This window comes from Miscanthus floridulus, chromosome 9 (assembly GCF_019320115.1).
Source record: "Miscanthus floridulus cultivar M001 chromosome 9, ASM1932011v1, whole genome shotgun sequence".
NCBI lineage: Eukaryota > Viridiplantae > Streptophyta > Magnoliopsida > Poales > Poaceae > Miscanthus > Miscanthus floridulus.
In genome coordinates, this window is record NC_089588.1 from 78,528,445 (window position 1) to 78,552,224 (window position 23,780).

Here is a 23,780-nt window from a genome sequence, read left to right on the forward strand (position 1 = left end):
GTTTCTAGAGAGACAATAAATAATTTGAAACGAAGCTAGTACATGAAATTGCAAGTACAATTCGCAAGCAAGGAAGGAAATAAAAAAAACTGGAAAAAGGAGAATGACAAAAAGAACCCTTTTTCTCCGAGAGAGCTGGGGCTAGGCAGCAGGTGCGCGCGTCATTTTATTTAATAATTGCAGTATTAAAAAAAAAGGAAAGATACCAAAGCATATGTAAGAACGCTCCTTGAACTTTCTGCACGAGTACTTGTAAAGTTGTACACTGTTGCCCTGTTCGCTTGGCTGATAAACCATGACTGAAAGTACTATTGGGTTGATTTATTGTAAGAGAAAAATATTATTCGTTGGCTAAAAAAATACGACTTATAAACCAATCAAACAAGACGTATGCATGTCAAGCTACTGTCCGATGATATCCATGCAAATACACTAGTCTACTTTGGAATCATTAACACCGAGGAACTAGGCAATCAATTTTCCATACTAGTCTATACAACTCCATTGCTGCCTAGGAAACACAGTATTATATATGATATTATCTGGTAAGTTTAAACACAGTAAATTTAATCTACACGCAACAGTTAAGACCTCTAAAATTAACTTTAGCCTACACCATACACGCCACATAGAGTTTCCGTCTTCCATCTCCACTTTGGAAAAAAGAACCCGTATTTCTACGTACAAAAGCATCCTATTTCCAATTTAGTAATTCGAGTGCGATTTAAACACACAATCTCGAACAAAACTAAAAAAAAGAAGAAACATATCTTAGCTGCCAAGAAATTCTGAAAATCACGACAAAAAAATCCGATATCATCCCTAATCGATGGTTGTCATTTCTTACATCTCAAGATCTCTGCTCCGTTGTAGTACGAGGCAAGGTGTATAAAGAGGCAGGGACAGAAGTGACCATGTGTAAAGGAGAGAGAGAAAGGAGCCAGAGAGCAAAAGTAGGATATACATCTAACATATAATAAGTGAGGTATATCCGGTGTTTTCCTAAACGCTAAACGGTAAATAATCGGTCACCTACCGTTTAGCCATTATTCGGGCAAAATGTCCCATTAAACGGGCTAAACGGCCAATTAAATGGGGTAAACGAGTGATTAAACGAAAACGACGCACCACCGTGTAGCGTTTACACGGTGTTTAAATGGGCTAAATGACCGTTTAGACGAACAGTGGGTATATCTCTCTAGAAGCAACGGAATTATACACATATAAGGGCTTTGACCGATGTTCACCTATTACTACAAAATCATAATGACGAGTATGTACCATTGAATTTCAAATCCAATTACCAATAAATTTTGGGTTGTAAAATTATGTGTTGATAGAGTAACCATTTCTTAAAGGTTTATCATTGTATTTTCTAATGGAGACAATTGAAGAGAAACCATTATAATTAGTCCTTTTTGAAAACTAATAAGAAAGATAGGAGCATGAGAAAACACATGATTTCGACATGAATACAAGTGAGAGAAGAAGAGTATATATGGAGACTACACGAGATTGCAAGGACCACACGTACAATTCACAAGCAATGAAAGGAAATACAAAAATTGGAAGAGGAGATAATAATGACAAGAAAGTTTCCCTTTTTCCTCTATATAAGAGTCGGACCTAGGCAGGTGCGCCATCAATTAATAATTTATATTTTTTTGTGTATAAAAAGAAAATTCTAAAGTGCAAAAACGCTCCTCAAAACTTCTACACGAATACTTGCACAGTTTATGCCAAGCTACTCTCTTTGTTCATATCCATGCAAATACCCAACCTTGGGATATGCATGAGGAACAAGCCAATCAATTTCCCATACTAAGCGACATCTCCACTGCTGCATAGGAAGCAAGGTTTCTGATAACTAAGTTGGAAACACTATTTTTAAATTTCATACAACAATTCCATTTCCAAATGAACTAAGAAATAAAAATATCATGTTACAAATCATGTCTCTTAGTTTAATTTTAGGCTACAATGTACACGTCTTAAAAAGTTTCCGACTTCCACTTCTATCATTCCACTTGGGAAAAAGAACCCACCTTTCTACGTACGGAGACATCCGATTTGTAAATCTTAACTACTAAGAAATCCCGAAAAACTACTACTAATATGATGAAAACACCTAGATCGCCTCACCAGTAATCACCGTCCCTCACTTGCACCATAATCTATCATTTATCTAGACCGCGAAACCACGCAGCGGTATAAAGAGACAAAGACAAAAACATCCATAAGCTCTCCGAAGAGAGAGAAGGGAACAGAGAGAGCACTAAAAAAAGTAAAAAAAAAGTAATATATCATACTATCATATTCTGTAAAAATAAATATCCCTCTCTTTTATAAAAAGACAAGAACAGAAACGTTCATGGCCTCTCTGAGGAGAGAGAATAGTGAGAAGGAAGGGGAGAGAGGAAAGAAAGAGGGCCCCCAAGAAAGAGTCCAAGAGCTAATGCACCACACCGCCACCTCAAACGCACGCCCCCTCTTTCCATCTCCTTCCCGTCCAAGCCGCCGCCTCCTGCCCTCCTCCTCCTCCTAAAATCTCCGTCTCCTCCGCGATTTCTTCAACCCCCATCCGATTCTCCGCGACCGCTTCCTTGGCCCCCGCCACCCAGCTCCGTCAAGATTCTGGAACCCGCCGTCGCGATCTCGCATTATAAGGTATATACCAGAGTACTAGTCTGCTGCTGCTAGTAAAATTCTGCGCTGCTACTAGTAATTTCGTTCCATTTTTATTTACTGCCGGATCGTCGATCGGATTAGATCGGTTAGTTCGTCGCTTCTGTCGTATCCTTTGACTGGTTCGTCGAAAGGTCAGGTTTTTTCAATCTGGGGGTGCCTCGTTTCATCTTCCTAACGAGCGGATTGCGAGTGATCGGGGCCGGGGGTGGGGTTTTCTTGGGTTTTGCGAACCTTGAACCGCGTTGTGGTGTCAGATACACCGCAGCGGGTAGGTTCCCCGAGCTCGATTCTGCTGCATTCGGCGGCGTTTTGGTGGACTCCGGTGCTAGAATTGCGGATTCTTTTTATTTCCTCCTCCCTGCTCTGCTAGTGTTACAGTTTTTGGTTATCTGTATGTATGAACTGCCTGGAGTGTACTTGTGGGCGTTTTCTTTCCCCCTTTGCTGGATTGCCAAAATTCAGTCTAGATACCGCGATTATTGGACAGTTTGGATTTAACTTACACGAGCATGCCCGGATCACAGCGATTCGACTTCTATTTAGTTTGTTGAGGTCTTGCTGTCTTGTGTAAAGCTATTTGTTCTGTTCCCGTGTGGAGCCTTTGCCTCCCCGCTTTTCTGCTGGTGCATTGTCTGTTCCAAGTATCCAGAAAGATAGTGCTTTTGTTTATGTCTGTTTCATTCATCGGAATTTCGTGATCTCGGATTGCAACATTGGATGGGTTGTGTTGCAGGGACAGTGAAGGAACCTGCATTGTGTGGATTGATTCGGCACCAGGCGTCAGCTGCTGCCTAGTGTTCGGCTGATCATCATGGGGGAATCACAGAATAGCCAGGATGCTTCCAGGTTCAGAGCTTTGGGCAACGGTGTCTCCGGTGCTGGGCAGGGGAGTGCTGGTGACAGGGAGCTTCACAATGGGACCATTGCTTCTCAGGCTGCCTGGGCTTATCCGAATGGTGGAAGATCATTGGATTCTAAGTTTGGGTTGTATGACACGAGCTTTGGAAGCAATCAGCATTTTGGTTTCTCTCACAGTGGTAATCTGTATGATGAGCAGTCCTTGTCCTTTGCTTTTGAGGGCATGAGTTTCAGTTCCCGCACACCTGATGTGCCTACCAGTCATCACAATGTGCCGCTGACAAATGGACACTATCCATCTGGACGTGTGGATGGTACTCTGAACCAGCAGCATGCACCTGCAACACTCCAAGATGATGATTCTCTGCGTCTACAGTTCAGTGTGCAACATGCCATGCAGCACACTGATGTTGAACACCAAGAACAATCTCACAGATTTCCACCAGCAACTGGGGAAATTTTCAAGAAGCTCTGGGCTGCACAGCTTTTGATAGCAATCTGGGTGTTCCTTGCCACCCATCAACCTGCATCAGAACCCTTCCAACAAATGTGGCAATCTCAAATGTACACACCCCATGATCAGAATAGATTGGCTCAAACTTCATGTGGCAGCAAAATATGGGTGTACAACCATACTCTATTATGCAACCGAATTATGTCTGTCCACAATTGCAACAAGTTCTGGGTTTGGTGCTTCTCGACATAGGAGCAATGAGCAGTATGCAGTTTCCCCCCTCTGCAAAGGACCATCCTCATCATACATTGGAACACCAAATGTTCATTGGCTGGAAAATGGGTATTCTTACCTAAACTGGTGCTGCTTTTCAGAAAAGAAGAAATAGTGGTAGGTCTGAATAATACATTTGCAGACAGCTTCCCAAGTACATCTTACACTGGCAGTTCATGTGGCAGTGGCGATTTTCGCCATTTTCAACAGGCTGAAAAGGTTTTCAATCCATATGGACCGCATCACCAGCAAGCTGATAATCCTCGCTCATCCATATGGCTTAGGTTTCTCACACCATCAGATATCTGATAAACTCAACACAGCAAGTTACCCAGAAAGGATCTAATGAGGCCCGACGTTGGTAATTCAGTAAAAGATTTTGATTTATCTCCTTATGCTCACTTGCTGAACTCACCGTTCTTGTCCTCAAAATCTGATACATATAAATCTATTGACGAAGTGATGGGAAGAGTATGCATCCTGTCAAAGGATCAAGATGCCTGTCGCTTTCTGCAAAAAGTATTAACAGAAGGCACTCAAGAGGACATTGATAAAATATTTTCTGAAATAATTGACAATGTTGGTGATCTTATGGTGGATCCAACTGCTCACTATTTAGGTGCAGAAGATTCTTGAAGTGTGCACCAGATGACCAAAGGACATGCATCATTCGTGAAATCACTAAAAGCACCAATAACGCTTCATAAAGCTTCTTGCAATATGCATGGGTATGAACACAATAATCTTTACTGTTTTGTCATCCATATTTGTTGCTTTTTATCTCTGATCTTCAAGCAAAAAATTTCAGGACTCGTGTAGTGCAGAAGGTTATAGACACCATGAATACCTCTGACCAAGTGTCAATGGTGGTGTCCACCTTAAATGCTGGAATAATGCGTTTAATGATTGATTATTATGGGAGTCATGTTGCGCTCCATTGCCTGCAGAAATTGTTACCTGAGCACAAGGCAGTAAGTTGTTATATTCATGTGATTTAACTATTTTTTTGTGTGTTTTCAGCAGTACTTGTATATGTAAATGTTGGTTGTATTAAACTTTTGTGCAGAAAAATACTTTTTATACTAGAAAACGATCTCTGTATTCAATTTCTTTGCTATATTTTTTTTGAAACAATTTATTTGCTATATAATGTTGTATCCTACACTACAGAATATGTAGCCCACAACTGTATTTCTAGCAGAGAAAATACTAGTTTCCTTGAACACTTTGTATATATGACTGCCCAAAGGAAGCGTGTCACAATTCATCAGTCCGCATTTTAACTTAACACGCACTGTGTAACTGTTGCAGTTCCTTCTTGAGGCTGCTGCATCACGCTATCTTCAACTAGCAAAAGATCGTCATGGCTGTTGTGTCCTCCAGAAATGTATTGAGCATTCAAGTGATGGACAGAGAAACAACTTGTTGTGCAAGATTACATCCAGTGCCCTGGCACTTTCAGAAGACCAGTATGGGTATGCTCGTTCCTCTTTTGCTCTATCCATCTTAGCAGATATCCTGATCTAATATGAATGATACTACTGTTATGCCTTTGCATAATACACTATACAATCTTAGCAGAGATCCTCATATAATATGAATGACATTGCTGTTATTATGCCTTTGCATAATACTCTTGCAGGAACTATGTTATTCAGTTTATTCTGGCCCTCAATATTGAATGGGCAACAACCAGAATAGTGGATGAGCTGGCAGGTCACTTTGGAAATCTATCCATGCAGAAGTGTGGTTCCCATGTTGTGGAGCATTGCCTGAAGCTAGCACCACGGCTGATCTGTGATAGATCATCAACGAACTCATGCAGTGATCCTAAATTGCTGCATATCATTCTTGATCAGTATGGGAACTTTGTGATTCAGACAGCACTTAAACAGTGCCAGGTAAAGATACTACTTAATCCTCAGCCAAAAGAATTCCATGTGCAATCAATTAATGGTTTTTAATGTTGGCAGGGTGAACAGCATGCTGCTTTTGTTGAAACTATCAGACCGCACACTGCTGTACTGCAAAGTAATATGTATGGGAAGAGGGTTCTCTCAAGGACATGCTTGAAGAACAAGCACTGCCGATTTGGCTTCTATTAACCTAACATTTTTGGTGAACATGTCTCAGAGACAGCAGACATGAACCATTGTACAATTCTGTGATAACATTGCAGATCTTACAGATAGGGTGTATCTTCGCAAAAGGAAAAAGGATCTTTTCTTTCCAGGGAAATTTTGGTTAGGGGAAGCATTTGTCTTGGCCACTTTAGTGTAATTTCGTATGTAGAATCAGTATAGTTTCATCTGGGTGTGATGATGGTGATTTACATTGCCGGCATCGTTATCAGTCATATAGTTTATTGTACCTGTCAAACCGTAATAGCAGTAACATCGTGTAATGTGTTAGTTGTATGGTAAAACCTGAAGTGGCAAAATATAGTCTGGTCTTTTGTCTTCTAGAAATTGAATTGAAACAGTTGTTTAACACTTCTTTGGGGCCACCAGCCAAAGTTGGGCCAACGTGTAAGGTTTTTTAGCATGTCATTTGCACTCAGAGTTTCTCTTAAGTAGTTTGCACTGCTGCTGTGTTTTGTAATAATTTGTTTTTTTATTTGGGCTTTTCCTACACAAAAGAAAATTATAACGTGCTGAGAACAATGCTTCCTTTGCTGAAGTTACAGCTGTGTTGGTTCTTACAATTGGCTTAGAACAATGATGTGTTCCAATATGGAGTTCCTATATATATTACGATAAGGCCCCCATGAGGAAAATTCAGCTATATACCGTTCTATCATAACAATTTTCCTCCAGTTCGGAGCACAATTAGGGAACCCACTATTTCCTCTGGAGCACAATTCGGGAACCCACTATTTTCCTCCAGTTTGGAGCACAATTAGGGAATTTCGACAAGGGCTCCTCTCAATCAATGGTGAATTTAAAACCGAGACAGCCAACTCAGAACCAATACAAGCATGGAAAAATGTACTCCCCAGCAGCCTAAGCCTAAGAACTCCAGCGCAGCTTAAGAATCAACAAGGAGCCCAGCGGCCTAAGAATCAACATGGAGCCCATGATCAGCACAAGTTGAATTACCAAGGAAGCATATAATACGCAAGTTGAATTCAGAAGGAAGCATATAATAGGCCTTTAGGAATGGAACAGGTACAAATACTTTGTTTCAATTGAGAATCCAAGTTCCACAAATAAAGTGCTCTGCTACCTTAAACATATCAGGTTACAAGAACATGGAAGTTTCCAATTGGGCAGCTATGATGCTTCAAGAAAAACATCAAACTCAAACTACACCTAGAACCTGCCTCGCCCTCTAAAACCACCACGACCTCCACCCCGACCTCTGCCACCACCCCTTGGTGGTCCTCTGCCGCCACGGAAAGAACCACCGCCACGGCCTCGGCCACCACCCCTTCCACCACGGCCGCCACCTCTAGGTGCTCCTTGAGATTGTCCCCTGTTTGAAGCAAGCAAAAAAGGAGAAAGGATTAAATAACTCATGATGCTTGATTATAATATAACTACTGAGATGTTAGAAACCTATGAGCCTCTTATTTACTTCCTATATTTTTTTTCCTCAAATGACACAGGTGAGTTGTGTGGCATTTCATTAATCATTAAGAGAGAAATGAGGTACAAACAAGGTGAGGCTAACAGTGCCCTCCCAAACACACCCCTAGGTTCACTACCTATTTCAGTAGAACTTGCCTCAAATTTATGATCCTGACACAAATGACTGAAAATCAGCTCGACTCTAACACCAGTTGGTGACTTAGAAGCAGCATTCCAATGCAAGCTAGAAATGCATATTAAAATAGTGGCATTATCGACTTAATGATGATGTCATAAATTTTAATGATTTCTTAACAGCAAGGTAAGAGGGCAACAATTAGTATCTTAACAGAGAGGTTTGACATTTTTCACGATTTCCCGCAACTTAAATAAGTTCAAACACAAATTGTTTGAAGTAGTAGGTGTGAACTTATCAAGTTACTATCAAGTACAAAAGAAAGTTAGCAAATGAATGAGGCATCTTGGTTCCATTTTCACAGAGCAGCAAGCAAACAATGCAGGAGAAACAACAACGGCTCATTCATACTTTGGTTGCGTCAGGAAGCGCGAGAGAGGGAGCAATTTCATTGGGTCGATATAGAACTTGTCGCCTTCCTTGTACGATGTTGCAATGATCCCATCCATCATCTTCACAGAGAAATACTACACATACAAAAAAAAATCATATTCACGATTACAGTAGTAGCATAGCTAAAGGAGTAATTTCAAAGTACCCTTAATAAGAGTTGCCTTACTAAATGACACACCAGAACAAGTAGCCCAGGAAACGAGAGCAGGGACGAGCGATAATTTAAAAAAGAACAACATGTTCCGTGGCATTTATTACTACGGTTCAAATATGACAACATATCCCAAAATCTTGGTGCAATGCTGTACCAAAAAGACCTCCACTACAAGACTAAAATCTGTAAAATCACGCACCAAGTGCTCATCCTCATCACTAAACTAAACAATCAGTACTCTCTCTAAGCAACACACCTTCAACAAGCTATGCCAATACTACTGCTCTTGCCACACTAGAAATTCACCACAACCTCAACTCAAGTTCCCATAAGAACATAAAAAAAAGGTACTTATTTGTTTTTTTATTCTTGAGATGTTCAGAGAGATTAGGGAGGCCAGGGTGGCGGCGGAGGTGCTCACGGATTCGTTGATGGGGCCGAAGATCTCCTCGACCTTGCCGATCTGGGTCTTGTTCTGCAGATAGATGGGCGCGTTGAAGTAGGGCACCTTCTCGTTGGTGAGCTTCGTCACCGCCTCCCCCTCGCAGGCGTGCAGGAACGTCGACACCTCTGCGCGCGCAAGACAGAAATCCGGTCAGAAAATATCACCCCAGCAAAGGACTGAGTACTCTCACGGGAGTAGAGGTGGCACCGACCGACGACCTCCGCGGGTGGGCCCTCGTCGCGGAACCCGCCGCCGAACCGGCCCCCGCCGCCACCGCGGCCTCCACCGCCGAACCGGCCGCCGCCGCCGCCCCGGCCTCCACCACCACCGAACCGGCCCCCGCCGCCGCGCCCTCTCGGTGGCCGCATGGCGCGTGCGGTGCTCTTGGCTCGAGGGGAGAGCTGGGGTGTGAGAGGGATGCGGAAGAGGCCAAGAGGGTCTTGGAGGCGCGGGAAGGGAGGGAGGCGGCGGAAGGAGGGGATGGGACTGAGGGACAGGGTTTATTAGGGTTTTAGCGCGGCGGGTGCGGGGTTTTTGGTGTGGTGGGTTCGGAGGATGACAGGTGGGCCCGGGATGGTGGAGTGAGGGATGGCCATTGGATCGGTGGTTTCCGCAGGGAGAGGATCAGTGGACGGTGATCTGGACGCCCAGACAAAGTTGTTCTTGTCGTCGTTGTCACTACTCGCCCGGGGCATTCGGTTAACCGAAACCGATCGGTTCGGTTCCTCGATTCTTTATAAAATTCGGTTAGCATAAAACTGGAACCGATCGGTTAGCTAGGAAACTTGGAACTGAGGAAATTCGGTCTCGGTTAGTTCAGTTCGGTTTCAGTTAGAACCGAACTAACCGAGCCATACATTACATCAGCGAAACAGAAGGGAAGAAAAGGGAAAAATGAAAAAAAAAATGGCGGCAGTCGCCCCTTTGTCTAGATCCGGCCTCCAGGGCAGCGGCACGCACCGGACTCGGCCTCAACCTCCAGAGCAGACATCGGCAACAGGGAAGGACCGAGGACAGGGGAGGCAGTGGATCCGCTGTCGAGAAGCGCGCCGAGCCTAGATCCACCGTCGGGGGGGCGGGCCCACCATAGATCTGGTCGCCCTCCACTGGATCCAGCCATGGGACGGTGGTGGAGGTGCTTCGAGGTGTGGGTGGGGCCGCACGCCGTGCCTCCGCCGTTGAAGGAGGGTCCGCGCACCCTGCGTCGTGCCGTCGCTAGAGGAGGTGTCGTGCCCACCGCGTCGCGCTGTCGCCGGAGGAGGGGCCGCGCCCCCGCGTCGTGCAGCTGCCAAAAGGGGACATGCCCCAGGCTCTAGAAAGGGAGAGGGAGAGAAAGAGAGGGAGAAGGAGAGGGAGGCTAGAGTGGAGAGGGAGATGGAGGACGGAGCGGAGAGAGGCGCACTTGGTTTCGGTCTCGGGAAGGGAGAGCCGGCTCGGTGGGAGAGGGAGGCGTGCGGTGAGATAGAGAGAGTGAGGGAGGAGCCAAGAAACCCTAAAGGTTCTGTATTTATTCTTGAATACGTTATCGGGCCTCGCCTGGGCCTGTTTGGGCCTTGGGACATAAACCGAGGGGAGCCTTTTAAGTCGGTTCTTCGGTTTTGTTCGGTTAACTGAGGTGTGGAACCGAATTACCCGACATTATTTCGGTTCCTGAGAACTGTGAACTGAACTAGGAACCGAAATTTTCGGTTTCGGTTAATTCGGTTTTGGTTCCGGTTATTTCGGTTCGGTTCTCAGTTATTTTTGCCCAGGGTTAGTCACTACGATCGCGTATCAACCCAAAGCCTCTTTAGCATTCTGCATAGTCCTTTTAAAAAAAAGCATTTTGCATAGTGCATACTGTCTTAAAATACAAGGGCAAGTGACATGGTCTCCAAAACTTAGCTTGCAAAATAATTGATATTTTACACAAGGACGTGGTCTCCAAAACATAGCTTTGATCATTATTTCTGTTAGGGAGTGAGCTTAGGCTCAATTGGCCAGGCGCTCTGCGGACCGGAGTTCGAGCCCCGGCGATGGTAGAATTTCTGGTACCCACAAAAAAATCCCCCTCGCTGTGCTCGCTGGTGCGGTTGCGTCCAGGTTACGGTGTACCCGCGCCGGCATGTGATTGATCTGCTGACACTCAGTTCGGCCCTCGGGCAGGAGCCAGGGTTTAGGGGGTTTCTAGGCTGGGATTGTTGATCCCTCTTTCTACTCGAAAGCCGTGGGGGCGGTTCTTCCCCCACCAGTCTAGTTTTTTTATTATTTCTGTTAGAATATAAATGAAGCGTTTTGTTTTCAAGAAATATCTATGCATACGGTCTCAAGATTTCTAAACCAAATCTTTTTGAAAAGTTATTTTACACCACAGTTTTAAGAAATTAACTCAAATCGTGTCCAAAACATTAATTATTTGAAAACTACAAAGAGCTTGTTCTAAGTCAAATTTCATTAATTTTGATGATTTTTTTAAACCTACATTACCATCTACAAAATACCAATTAAATAGAATATCATAATATAATTCATGGTGGATTTAATGAAGCTAATTTGTATGACATAGATATTAGCATTTTTTTAACTTGGTCAAAGCTAGTGATATTTAAAGTTACCTATAATGGCCATGTTCGTTTCTTTTATAATCCGTCTTTTTCGACTTGTTTTTTCAGCCGTAACAGTGTTTTTCTCTCACAACAATTCAGCAGGAATAGTGTTTCGGCTTGTTTTTTCAGCGAACTGAATGGGGCCAATACGGAATGATTGGAGTAGCTAATAGCGGGTGTTGGATGCAATACGTTTCTTTGTGTCCTTTTGAGTGGGCTTTTTTAACAATTGAGTTTCGAGATGATTACGAGCTGTTCAGTTGATAGTTTCTGGGGCTGATAAGCCGGCTGATGCTGTTTTATTGTGCGAGAAAAACATTATACCATGACTGATAAGCCGGGTTGATAAGTTCAAACGAACAGGGCGTTATAAACTTGGTCCGCTAGTTGTGGTGTGATGAATTGTAGTAAGTTCGTATGAATCCTCTCCCTATAGGTGAAGCCGAGCGTTCTTCTGTTATTAAGAAAAGACTATGGGAGAAAAAAAAACAGGGGTCAATCAAAGTATGTAAACCAATTGAGATGCAATATTGGCTCTAGTGCCAGTTTCACGTCGATGAAGTACGTAAAACTACCTATTTCTATCGTCTAAGTTTACTACTTGTTCTTACTGTTTAACTGAGTCCTTTGCAATTTGACTTCAATTTTAATTTGACCACTGGCCAAGCAACGAACATAAGCAAAATGAAGTCACGGGTTCACTCGAGCTTGTAGCTTTGATTGAAGAGATATACAATCGGTAGCAACCAATAAATACAAGTCTTCGTCAAGAGAAAATTCTGCATCTAAATTCAAGTTTGAAAGGACTTAAAATCGTGTGATTGGATACATGACCACACCTATGAGCTACCCAAATGCATATGGGCTTGCCAAAAATATTAGGACCCATTTGAAATGCAACAATCTCAAAAGAATTCTACGGGAATTGTATAGCAGTAAGTTCAATTTTACAGAACAAAACTTAGAATATTAAAAAAAAAAAAGCTCCAAACATGGACGCCGTACTCTCTCTCTCTCTACTTTCTCCGACCCTCCCCACCGTGCTCTTCATATTGGAGACAAACATAGATTTTCAATTTTTCATGAGTCTAACCTCTATAGTCCATCTAGGGTTCATACACGGTAGCATAACAACGGCAAATTTTCAACAAATTAAAGGCACCGACACATGGCCAACCTATTTAGACCACTTATTCTATAAATTCACTGTTGTTGTCCTTATCGTGAATCTTATTATTCTTCTCTTCAAATCATCGAAGGATGGCACTAAGAATCTTGGTGGTCATGTGATCTTTTGGTAGTTAGTTACATATAAGGAGCAGAACACATCCAAAAAATCGGTATCAATAGAGTGAACTATGTACCTTTGTACCATCAATCAAACAGTCTGTTCGCTGGTTGGTATCTGAGCTGATTTAAGCTGGCTGGTGCTGGTTTTTTTTGAGAGGAAAACACTGTTGGCTGGTTGAATAAGCCTGGCTGAAACCAACAAGCGAACATGATGAAAGATGTAAGGGACTGTCAGTGGACACTAGTAATTTGAGCAAATGCAGTCTCGAGCAATAGCTTTCCTTTCAAGAAAAAAAGTAATTGGACATTGTGAAATAGTTGTCTTCTACCGTTCTACTTATAGCCCGATTTGTATCTTCTCTTTATTTCTTTCAATCAATTGCAGCAGCTCACACCGGTTTTGGTTGCCTCTAGTCCTAACTCCTAAGCATCATCGAGACTTAGGTTCGAGCTACTAAACTTTAGTAGCTACTAAACAGTTTAGTTACTTTTAGTAACTCCAGAGTTACTAGAGATGACTAAAACTCTTTTAGCAGCTTTTAGTCATAGTGTTTGGTTAAAAAGTTATTAAAGTGACTAAAAGCTACTAAATTTAGTAGCTACTAGGCGAACCAAACATGCCCTTAGGCGTAAGCAATGTTCTAGGTGATTTATTTTTCATGGGTAGCATCAACAAAATTTTAACGTGGGTCGTGCATTGGGGTTTAGGGTTGACCAGGTTGTTGCTACATAGCTAAATTCCTAGTTTGGTTCGCTATTAAAAATAAAAAAAATGATCTCACCAAGGCGACTAGCGTCAACTGCCAGGCGATGCCGTTTCTGCTGTCACCGTTGCTCCGAGTCCGGTTGCTCCCTTCACGTGTGTATGACACCTGGTCCCACTCATCAAAGTCAATCTTCACCTATCTCACGTCGCATGTAGCCAGTGCCCTTTTCCTTCCCCCAAATCGACTTCCAATCCCCGTCGAAACCCTAGAAAATCCTCCGGCATGATGGCCGCCGCCAATCCAAAGCCCAAGCCCACGCCGATGCCTCCGCCCGCGGCGCCCACCGTGGCGGCGCAGAACCCACAGGCCGCTGCCTTGAGGGCGTCGTCCTCCTCGTCGTCCGCCGCCGACCCCAACCCCAACCCCAACAAGCGCACCAACCCGGGCAACGCCGCCGCCGGTCCCGGCGGCAGTGCTTCCGCCGCGTCGGCGCCCGCGCCAACAGACCCTACCCCGAGAGTCAACGGGGAGGCCAGCCGCTCGCCTCTCATCCCCGCGCAGCACCCGCACCCTCACCCGCAGCAGCACGCTCCGCCCGGCGCGTCGCCTCTGCTGCCGCCCCCGCCCCCGCCCTCGTCGCGGCCTCTGCTCACCGTGGCCGCGGTAGAGGCGGTGATGTCCGCCATCCCGCCGCCGCCGCGGTACGGGCTAGAGGACCTCGACCGCCGCACCGTCGCGCTCTCCGACGGCACCGTGCGCACCTACTTCGCTCTCCCGCACGAGCCCCCGCCGCAGCTCCGCCAGCCGCCGCCGCCGATACCCGCGCACCTCTTGGCGCCCCCGCCCCCGCCCCCGCCTCCGCTGCCCCTGCTGCGCCCGCCCATCGAGCGGTGGGCTCCTCCGCCACCCATGACCGCACTTCTGCCTGCTGCTGGGCTGCTTCCGGTGCCTGTCTCGAAGCGGAAGTGGGAGGATCAGGCCAATGGTGGTGTGCCCGGGGAGTCCTCCGGACGCAACCAGCAGCAGAAGTCTGAGACACGTGCTGCGAAGCAGGTGAAGGTGGAGGAGACGGGGGTGGACCCGAAGGTGCTGAAGATCGCCTTTCTTAAGATGGTGAAGCTGATAAATGAGAATGAAGCAGATAAGAAGAATTACCGGGCCAATGGGAAGCTTTCCCAGCTGAAATGCCCTGTATGTCAAAGGTATGCTGAAAAATCTGAAAGCCCTGTTGGTTTGGCCGTTTGGTCTTATGTTTGGATGTGCTTATTGAGTGTACAATCAAGAAAATTAAAATGTCCAAACTTGATGTACATGCCTAGCATGGTACAGCGTATAACAATGTTTGATAAACATAATTTTGTTGCCCCCCTGTGAAGAACCTGAAGAATGCTCTTTGGCTATTTAGTTGAAAAGCGAAAACCTTCCAGTTTTATGTGACATGTCTGCCCTGTTTCAAAGGCGCCACCTAGGCGTACCCAGCTCGCCTCGGGAAATAGTGGGGCCTTGTCACCTAGGCGTCCAGGTGGACCCAGCACTCGCCCGGACGCATAGTTGCCAACCATGCATGTCTGTATATCCTATGCTGTGTACTTGTGTAGGCCTATGACTATGAGTAGAGGCTATGTAGCATTCCTTGTCCAAGGAGTGCTAGCCATGGAATACCTAGTTGTAGGCTTATTTATTTTTAAAAAAGTTTGTATTAATGATTAGTGTTATAAATGAAATCATCTCAGTTGGCGCCCTCATGTTCTATTAGTACAATAAAATAATAAATGGAAGATACTTAGGTAGAGAGTCAATTAAAAATGAATTTAAAACAAGGGACCAATAGATGGAAGAAACATAGGTAGAGAGTCAATTAAAATTCAATTTAAAACAAGCAGACCTGGGCTAGCCTTTGCTGATAGGTCTACTACAGGGTTAAACTCTCACTAAATAGTTTATGCAGTCCATGCTTCTCCACACAGTTCAAGGTCATACCATTTTTTTTTGAAATATGGATGTACCCTTTGTCTGCCTCTGCTCTCTTCATGATTTTGTTAACTGGCCTCCCTCTACCTGTTTTCTTTGTTTTCCTTTTCTTTCCCAAATGGGAATTGGTTTTGTATCAGATGATGTTCAACACAATGGAACTATTCATGTGTTTATTCAGTAACTGAGCGACATTGCTGAATACTCTATATACAATAGCAGCGCTCCTAGAGTCTTGTCAGATAGCACCTACCCTTGTTTATTCTTGATTTCACAAGTGACTGGGTTTTATGTTGGCTTACCAGGCCTACAACAACTCTTCTTCTTCACCTGGCTTCTTTTTGGCTCTTGTTTTGTCAGCTCTAGCCCGCCCCAACTTGCTTGGGACAAATGACTGTACGTTGGATAAGCAGTTAAGTCTGGCATTTTTTCTTGGGATCCTTAGGTTTGGATCTGATCTCTATCTAAAATATCTTGGAACACATTTTCTGGTTACTTTTTTAGTCTGATTCTTCTCTCTAATTGTGAATTTGTAATGTCATGTTGGTTGACTTCTAAATATGAAATTAATATACCAGCTTTATAGCATACTAGACTTTCAAATTGAGAAAGCCCCAAGCTCTGGAATACCTGGGTTTTTCAACATTTCCTTGTGTTAAGTCAATGATTGTTGGAAGTATTACTATTAGTCTGACATTTCAAGATATTTATTTCATATAGTGTTGGTTTGAGGAATGAGATAGTGAGAATCCATTGATTATGAACCTAGGCCTGTTGTTTAGTTTGAGGAATGACATGGACTGAATCATTAGGTACATTCTAGTGGAAGTATAGGAATAATCTCTACTCAAAATAATGGGCTGATCCCATGAAGGACTATCTCATATAGGATGAGTTACTTCCACGAGTCATACACCTCATTTGAGTCTGCCACAACAAATATAAGGATGTTGGGATGATCAAACCTTCAAACAGTTAAATAGCATTTGAGCTTGCTTCAACACAGACTCGGCAGTTCTTACCAGGATCAGTTCTACCTCCTGTTATTTGCCATTTGCCCATTTGTGCAGCCTAAGGCTTAAAAGTGGCTAGTTTTGCATTTCATGCACTTATTTGGATCGTTAACCTTTCATTCTGTGATAAAATAATTCCCTGTGGTCATACTGTTGGAAATTGCTCCATCTTTCTTGAGTGTTTATCACAAACACATACTAGCTTTTCTCTTTGGTGGATACACACAAGTACCAAAATAACACAAGTAGTTTTTGGTTGATGCGGATGCGGCCACACTAGTCCTCATTGTTTTCTCATACAGGGTTGTACACATGCCCATGATACCCCCCTAATTAATGCAGGCAATGCCTGATCTTCCCAGTAATCTCGTTTACAAACTAAAACCTAGCTAGCATTGATAGCAATGAACACATGCACTACTTGAACCTTGACACACAGGATTATTTCTGACACATACTAGTGATATTGTGGATTATCCATCGCTGGGAATGTGATACGCTGCCATGTACCTTATTCTGGAAACATTGTTCTTGTTCTGGAAAGCAGCAGACAGTAGTGGAGATATCTTTCTCAAAGAGCGCACCATGTTCCTTAATCCCTGTTCCATGACCCACTTGACCTAGGAACTTGGTAACTACGGGATTATCAAAGTAGGCATGTACCCAACTCATTTCTGTGTCATAATGTTGGTAATTGTCATATATTTGTTAGAATTATGAAATCTGCTGCCCTACTGTGTATTCCAGTCAATTGCTCCATGTGCTGATGAACACAACTGACTGGCCATTGCCCGTTATCAAAGGAGTTTTTTCATAGTACTACAAAATTTAATGCTTTAGGGGGTTAAGTGGACCCTAAACTAAGTCAGGTGGTTAAGCTATGGTACTAATGAGAATTAAAATGCACTTTCCTTCAACAAAAAACATACGAAGAATCCCGCTTAACTCCAAACTAGCAGAGTTTTTGTTTTAATTCAGTGTGAATCACTTGTCCCAGGACCATACTCTTGAAAACTTGAACTGTATCATACTACCCCATTTTTTTATTGTGGAACGGCATGTGCCTGCAAAGCTGTAATCGTTGTTTTTAATTATTTTTGGCATTGTGAATAGAAATCAGTTTCAGTTTTGGAGCAAATAATCCAACAAAAGAAGAGAAACACAGTACATACTTTGATGTGAGGTATGTTTAGATTGGAGAATTTCCACAAGATTTTCACCGGTGTCAACCACTTTATATGTCATTGTGAAGAGATAACCATACAACGCATCTTGGCCTTTATGGACTTAATATGCAAACTTACATGTTGCACATTTGTGGTGTTCTTTTCATGAATGCATTCATGCTTGGTTTTTGCTTTCTTGCCTTGTCATTACTTTCTGGAACTATGTTGTGCTGCAAAGCAAACTTATTTGGGGCTCTTGCGTTTTTACCCTTGTTTTGTATCGAAATTGTGATTTTGCCCCTGTTTTTTTGACTTTGTGAATTTACCCCTATGATTTCAAAACGAAGCACCAGTTTGCCCCTGCTCCGTCATCCACCCTTAACGGTGTTAAACTTTGTACAAAAGGACATGAATGCCCATGCGATTTTGCCCCTATTTGTTATGCCTAATTGTGATTTTACCCTGATTTGGAATTATACCTTTTTATTGTATGCTGACAATTGATTAAATTTGGTCAAACATATTTGGCACAACTGGCAATTATTTGAACTCAGATTTAATATTGATAAATATTCAAAATTTTGGCAGCACCTTTGCTATATTTTGCTAGCATCATGACAACAATATGAAGAGGTTGAACTTGTCAGTTGTGAAGCTCTTGGCAGTTGCCCACATATTCTTCCCATAAAGAGTGCCACTGTAACTTTTCTTCATGTTCTTCCTCAAAATAATAAGCCGCAGACGGGTTTCTGAAACTGCACGTGTCCCATCTCATGGAAATAATAAGCATAGACAATTTGACCATACCATTCTCCAGTGCTTCCTGTGCTGTGTGAAGTACCAAAATCGACTCATTGCAAGGATCAGCACCCCAATACATCCTTCCATTGCCACCATTCCCAACACTCTCCTCACCAGCACTTGACCGGACTGATCTACACTCCACACTACTGCCATTCCCTCTGCAGCGACCCGTAGATCGGACCTCCTGGCTCAGCTGCTCCTCGTCACCGTGGCCACAGCAACCAGAGAAGACCTTGCGAACACCATTGAGGCCAGCGGCACCCAGCTGCTGCCGGGCCTTCACGACGGCGTTGGAGCTGCGGAGGTCAGACTCGACGCTGGACCGCGAGCACCCAGCCTCGGTGGAAATGGAAGTGGCAGCGGCGGCGGCGCGGGGCCACGGCCTGTCCCGCTCCCGCGAAGAGAGCACCACCGAGGCGTGGTCGCAGCCCGGGAGCGGCACGCGCGGCGCGGGAGCGGCCGTGGAGGATCTGCTGCTCCGGTCCTCGTTGTTGCCCGCGTCGACGGAGAAGCCGAGGCCCAGGCCCGGCGGCGGTAGAGGGACGAAGTGGGACGGGCGCCGCGGAGACCCGCGGCCAGGCACCGGAGCCGCCCGCTCCGCCCGCCCCTGTGCCCCGGCCCGCTCCGCGTCCACGTCACCAGGCGCTGCCGGCAGCCGCGGCCAGTTACCGCCGCCGCCCGCCCTGATGCCGCGACGCCCGCCCCCACGTCCCGGGCCGCTCCGCGCCCACGTCGCCCCGATGCCGCACCTGCTCTGCCCGCCCTGATGTCGACACTGCTTCGAGCCGCCGCACCCATGCCGCACGCTCCGCCGCCTGGAACCGCGCTGCCCGCTCCCTCCCTCTCCGATGCGGTCGGTGTCTTGGTGGAGTCGAGAAACAACCATAAAGGGATAAGGGGCAGTGTGGGCATTTGGACTTTTCTTTTCAGGTTTGGAAATTTTTTAATTCATCTATTTAATGGGCATCTGACGGACATCCAAAGCAGGGGCAGACGGACAGTTCAGTTCAAAATAACAAGGACAAAAACACAAAGTTAAAAAAATAGGGGCAAAATCACAATTGGAGTACTGGACAAGGGCAAGAACACAATTTTCCCAACTTATTTTGCTACCTGGGTAGTTTGTTGAATCCCATTTTTTTGTTTTGAACAATTATTATGGATGTGTATTGATCCTTTGTTTTGTTCCTATGTTTCAAAAATGTTTTGCTACTAATTGTACTTTCCTGATTTCTTTTATGAACCATTTAGTTCACACAATGAGTTTTAGAACCATGGTTTTTCTGAGAGTGGCATGGATTATTGTCTGAAGACAATGTTTTATGCATAATTTTCATTTGAAGCCGATTGTATGCATGGTTTGATTACAGGGATTCTGTAGATTTGCATGCGCTCCTCAATCATGCATACTATGCAAAGAATCAGGAGCATCGTGCTGATCACCTAGGGTTTCACAAAGCTTTATGTGTTCTTATGGGTTGGAATTACTCCGTAGCCCCTGTTCACAAAACCGCTTACCAAGCATTATCAACTATCGATGCTGAAGCCAATCAAGGAGACCTTATCTTATGGCCACCAACAGTTGTAATTGAGAACACATACAAGTCAAAGCACGATGGACAAAAGGATGGCATGAGTGATAAAGATATGGAGAGCAAGCTGAGAGGTACTTCTTCAATGCTTGCTATGTCACTGTGATCTTGGTAGTTCTGAACTTCTGATTGATTACTCTATTAATCATCAGAACTTTTGATGTTTTGCCTTCTCTTTGTTCTTTTGGACAGATAAGTTGGGGGAAAATCATTTGGTTTGACCAAAACTTGTTATTTGGTTTCTTTAAAGATGCCTGTCTTTCAGAAGCATTAGATAGAAATGAAAAGAAACGTTGAAAACTGTATTGGCTGACAGTTGAATTCCTCAGTATTTCGGTTTGTTACTTATCAATTTACATAGTTTGTTGGACCTGCCATAAGAATTCTATCTATAATATAAATGTAGCCAGTGTCCCCTAGCTTCCTATTTTGTGTAGCAGAGGATGATCTGGCTGGTGCCTTGGAGGCTATCTGCTAAAATGTACACACAAATTCCTTTTACTATTATTATTACCAATGGCCTTTTCACTTTATTTATTTATCTGCTTTTTTGGGGTGGTTCTTGTTGGGTTTCATTTCTAGCCTTAGGACCCAACTTGCTTGGGACTAGAAGGCCTTGTTGCATCATTACACCTAGTGCAGGAACTTGATAAACTAGCGAATCTTTTCTTCTTCCATATTATAGTTAACTATGTGTTAACTGTTCAGCTGCGCTTGTGGTAAGTGATGTTTCCCCACTATATGGGCCTATTTGGATGGCAGTGTGGGAAAGCTGCCTCTGCCAGGCATTGCTCCCAGGCGTTAGCCATTCGATTTCGAGTGCCTAGGGTCAGATGCGCATGCCTGGTGGGGGCTCCCAGCCCAGGGCTGCATCCAAACACGCCATATGTGCCTGTGATGTTTTAATAGTCCATAGGATGCCGAGGTATCTAAAGTGCTAGGAATTTGCGTGGGCAATTCATGCCTACGAAGGGCGGGCCTGGTGCAAGCGGTAGAGTCTTACCGCCTGTGACCGGAAGGTCCCGGGTTCGAGTCGCGGTCTCCTTGCATTGCACAAGCGAGGGTAAGACTTGCCACTAACACCTTTCCCCAGACCCCGCACAGAGCGGGAGCTCTCTGCACTGGGTACTCCCCTTAATAATTCATGCCTACCCTATGCATCTGTGAATCTACTATTTTGCGTTCTCATAGACAACAATCAGAAACTGACATGTTCACCAACTGCTGTATTCCAGAAATGGGCTTTGCCGGTGTCGATGTGCAGCCACTCCCTGGGAAGGACGGGCAGAGGTCCATGCAAGCTAAGTTTCCTGCCAGCCTTGATGGTCTGAACAATGCGTCACGGCTTGTTGAGTTGTTCGAGCGCCAAGGCCACGGGCGAGCGGCTTGGGCTCGCATCCGGAGCATCGTCCCCACCAGTGATGGGGGCAATAATAATCCCATGCTGGTCAAGGTGGACGGCAAGGGAGAGCGGACATGGGTCCTCTATGGTTACCTTGCCACGGCATGGGACTTGGACATTCTAGACCCAGAGTCGAAGCAGAATGCCACTGTAAAGAGCAGAAAGGAGTTGGATTTAGATTAGGACTGCCTGATCCTGCTAGAGCTGTGTATGTTAACAGATGAGATCCATATTGACAGTATAATTCGAGTGTTTTTGTTTATGACAGCGTTCAAGGTTGAGAAATTCTTTGTTGATGAATCGGCTTCGTGAATAGTGCAGTGCAAATAATGGTTCTCATTATAATTTTTCGGTTGTGAATAGTGCAGTGCGTTCACTCACCGGGAATGTCAGCTATGCTTAGTACATTTATTTATTTATTTTGGTAGCAGTGGGCTCAGATGCAAGGGTGAAGTGATCTCTGATAGTCTGATGTGAGCATAGCGGTGGATGCATATTCTTTTTTCCAGGATTTACATCTTCGTGACCTGAGTAACCATCCTAATTTGTATGTGCTTGACACATAATGGAGTGTGTGTGGGTTCTGCCTCAAAGAAATTCTTTGCTGAGCAACCGGTTTTGATCTGCAATAACAGAATGGATGCGGTTGGAAAGAAATGAAGCATAGTTTTGCATCAGTACAGATGAGCAAATTGCACCAGGAATTTGGCTTGGCTTCTTTGGCAGTTTGGCTTCGACGTTCAAATTGCTCCAGTCAGGTCTTCTCTCTCCTGCGGCTAAGTTCTTGGAGCATGTAATAAAGGTCTATAGTTTAGATATCCGCCGTTTTCAAGCACATGCCATCTCTGACATAGACCGTATAACAGACAACGGGCAATATGTATAATAGGCTATTTTATTGGTGCATGGACCTATAGACCGTGACGATCTAAGCATAAATTTGATCTTTATAATGCCAATGTTTTGCTTATTTGGGAGATTGCATAATGGATTCAGTTATTTTACTTTTGATTTGAAGGAAAGATTTGAATGGATACTCATAATACATAATATGCCGACCGATTGTTACTAGAATTCAGAATTTATAGTAAATGGCAACCAAGTAATAACGACTCCAAGAATTGGTGTTCCTGGCATCTTTTATCAGAAACACATACCAATCCTTCTTCAAGATAGTCACACCACAAGTGCTACATCCTACAAACATACCAGATTGGGATGTACGGATTTACAACACTCAAATGTGCAGGAGAAAACATTATTCTCTCCAAGCGCATACTATTGGTGGCATGGGGACTATGGGAGACCTCCAGGTCCTTCCAGTATGGCAGGTACCTAAATAAAATTGACGTCTTGAAAGGCACGCCTGACTCTAGCTTGGTCCTCTTCCTCTTCCTCCCCTCTTTAGACTTCTTCGCGAACCTGATTTGGATGCTCTTCAGTGAAGAGTCTTCACCACATCAAACACTCATGTACCATAACTTCATAGGTTAGAGGCACGTCAAGCACTCATCATGTCACTAGCTGGTTGTCCAGGGCGGATCTGGGCCTAAGCCCCCTAGGGCCCAGGCCCTAGTCGTTGGCCCAGTAGTACCTTTACCCCCATATATAGTTTTCCATAGTTTTAAGGCCTATGAGTGAAGGCCCATAACGAAAATGTCTAGAACATACTCTATTCTTCTCTAAATATTTGTCGCCACGATCTGTGTGCTGATAATTTCGACTTAATTTATAAAAAATATGTACAATATTTCTATCTCCAAATAAATGTATTAAAAAACTAGATTCAAATATCTATCTAATGATATTAATTATGTATCATAAATATTAATATTTTTTAATATATATTTAGTTGTTTTTCTGAAAACGAACAGTCCCTGACCGCGCCTGAAGCGCCGCCATTGGAGGACGGGCTGCCGGACGACCAGGGCAGCAAGTGCTCTGCGCATGGCCCGCCTCGCCACCGCAGCAGCGCCCACCGGCGAGTCGGCGACCAGCCTCCACCGACTTCAGCACCATCGGCCACCGGCCTTCCGATGGCCTGGGCGTGCACAACTGCACATGCTGCCGGCCCCGAGACGGCGGCGCCCCCAGGCCAATTTGTGCGGCCCGCAGGTCCAACGCAGCTACGACAGGTAAGTCTCTACTATTCTGCTTCTCTTCTGCTCAACGCTTGCGGCACTGTCTTGCCTAGTTCTCTCTCTCTCTCTCTCTTTTGGG

At 44.5% G+C, this 23,780-nt stretch overlaps 3 protein-coding genes and 1 pseudogene across 3 annotated transcripts; 2 read left to right on the forward strand and 2 right to left on the reverse strand.

The window, feature by feature from the left end:
* Positions 1 to 3,425: 3,425 nt before the first annotated feature.
* LOC136482215 (putative pumilio homolog 8, chloroplastic) lies at positions 3,426 to 6,378 on the forward strand (annotated as a pseudogene).
* Positions 6,379 to 7,400: 1,022 nt separating this feature from the next.
* LOC136482216 (putative H/ACA ribonucleoprotein complex subunit 1-like protein 1) lies at positions 7,401 to 9,515 on the reverse strand. Its single transcript, XM_066479449.1, has 4 exons — positions 9,242 to 9,515; positions 9,007 to 9,155; positions 8,390 to 8,505; positions 7,401 to 7,747 (listed from the first exon to the last, which is right to left on the reverse strand). Exons 1-4 carry the CDS (start codon positions 9,396 to 9,398, stop codon positions 7,585 to 7,587), a joined length of 585 nt encoding a protein of 194 aa, XP_066335546.1. The 5' UTR covers positions 9,399 to 9,515; the 3' UTR covers positions 7,401 to 7,584.
* A 4,313-nt stretch (positions 9,516 to 13,828) lies between these two features.
* LOC136483823 (uncharacterized) lies at positions 13,829 to 22,512 on the forward strand. Its single transcript, XM_066480988.1, has 3 exons — positions 13,829 to 14,814; positions 19,937 to 20,232; positions 21,394 to 22,512. Exons 1-3 carry the CDS (start codon positions 13,895 to 13,897, stop codon positions 21,741 to 21,743), a joined length of 1,566 nt encoding a protein of 521 aa, XP_066337085.1. The 5' UTR covers positions 13,829 to 13,894; the 3' UTR covers positions 21,744 to 22,512.
* LOC136483822 (uncharacterized) lies at positions 16,025 to 19,908 on the reverse strand. Its single transcript, XM_066480987.1, has one exon. The coding sequence runs from the start codon at positions 19,450 to 19,452 to the stop codon at positions 18,406 to 18,408; it is 1,047 nt and encodes a 348-aa protein (XP_066337084.1). The 5' UTR covers positions 19,453 to 19,908; the 3' UTR covers positions 16,025 to 18,405.
* Positions 22,513 to 23,780: the final 1,268 nt, after the last annotated feature.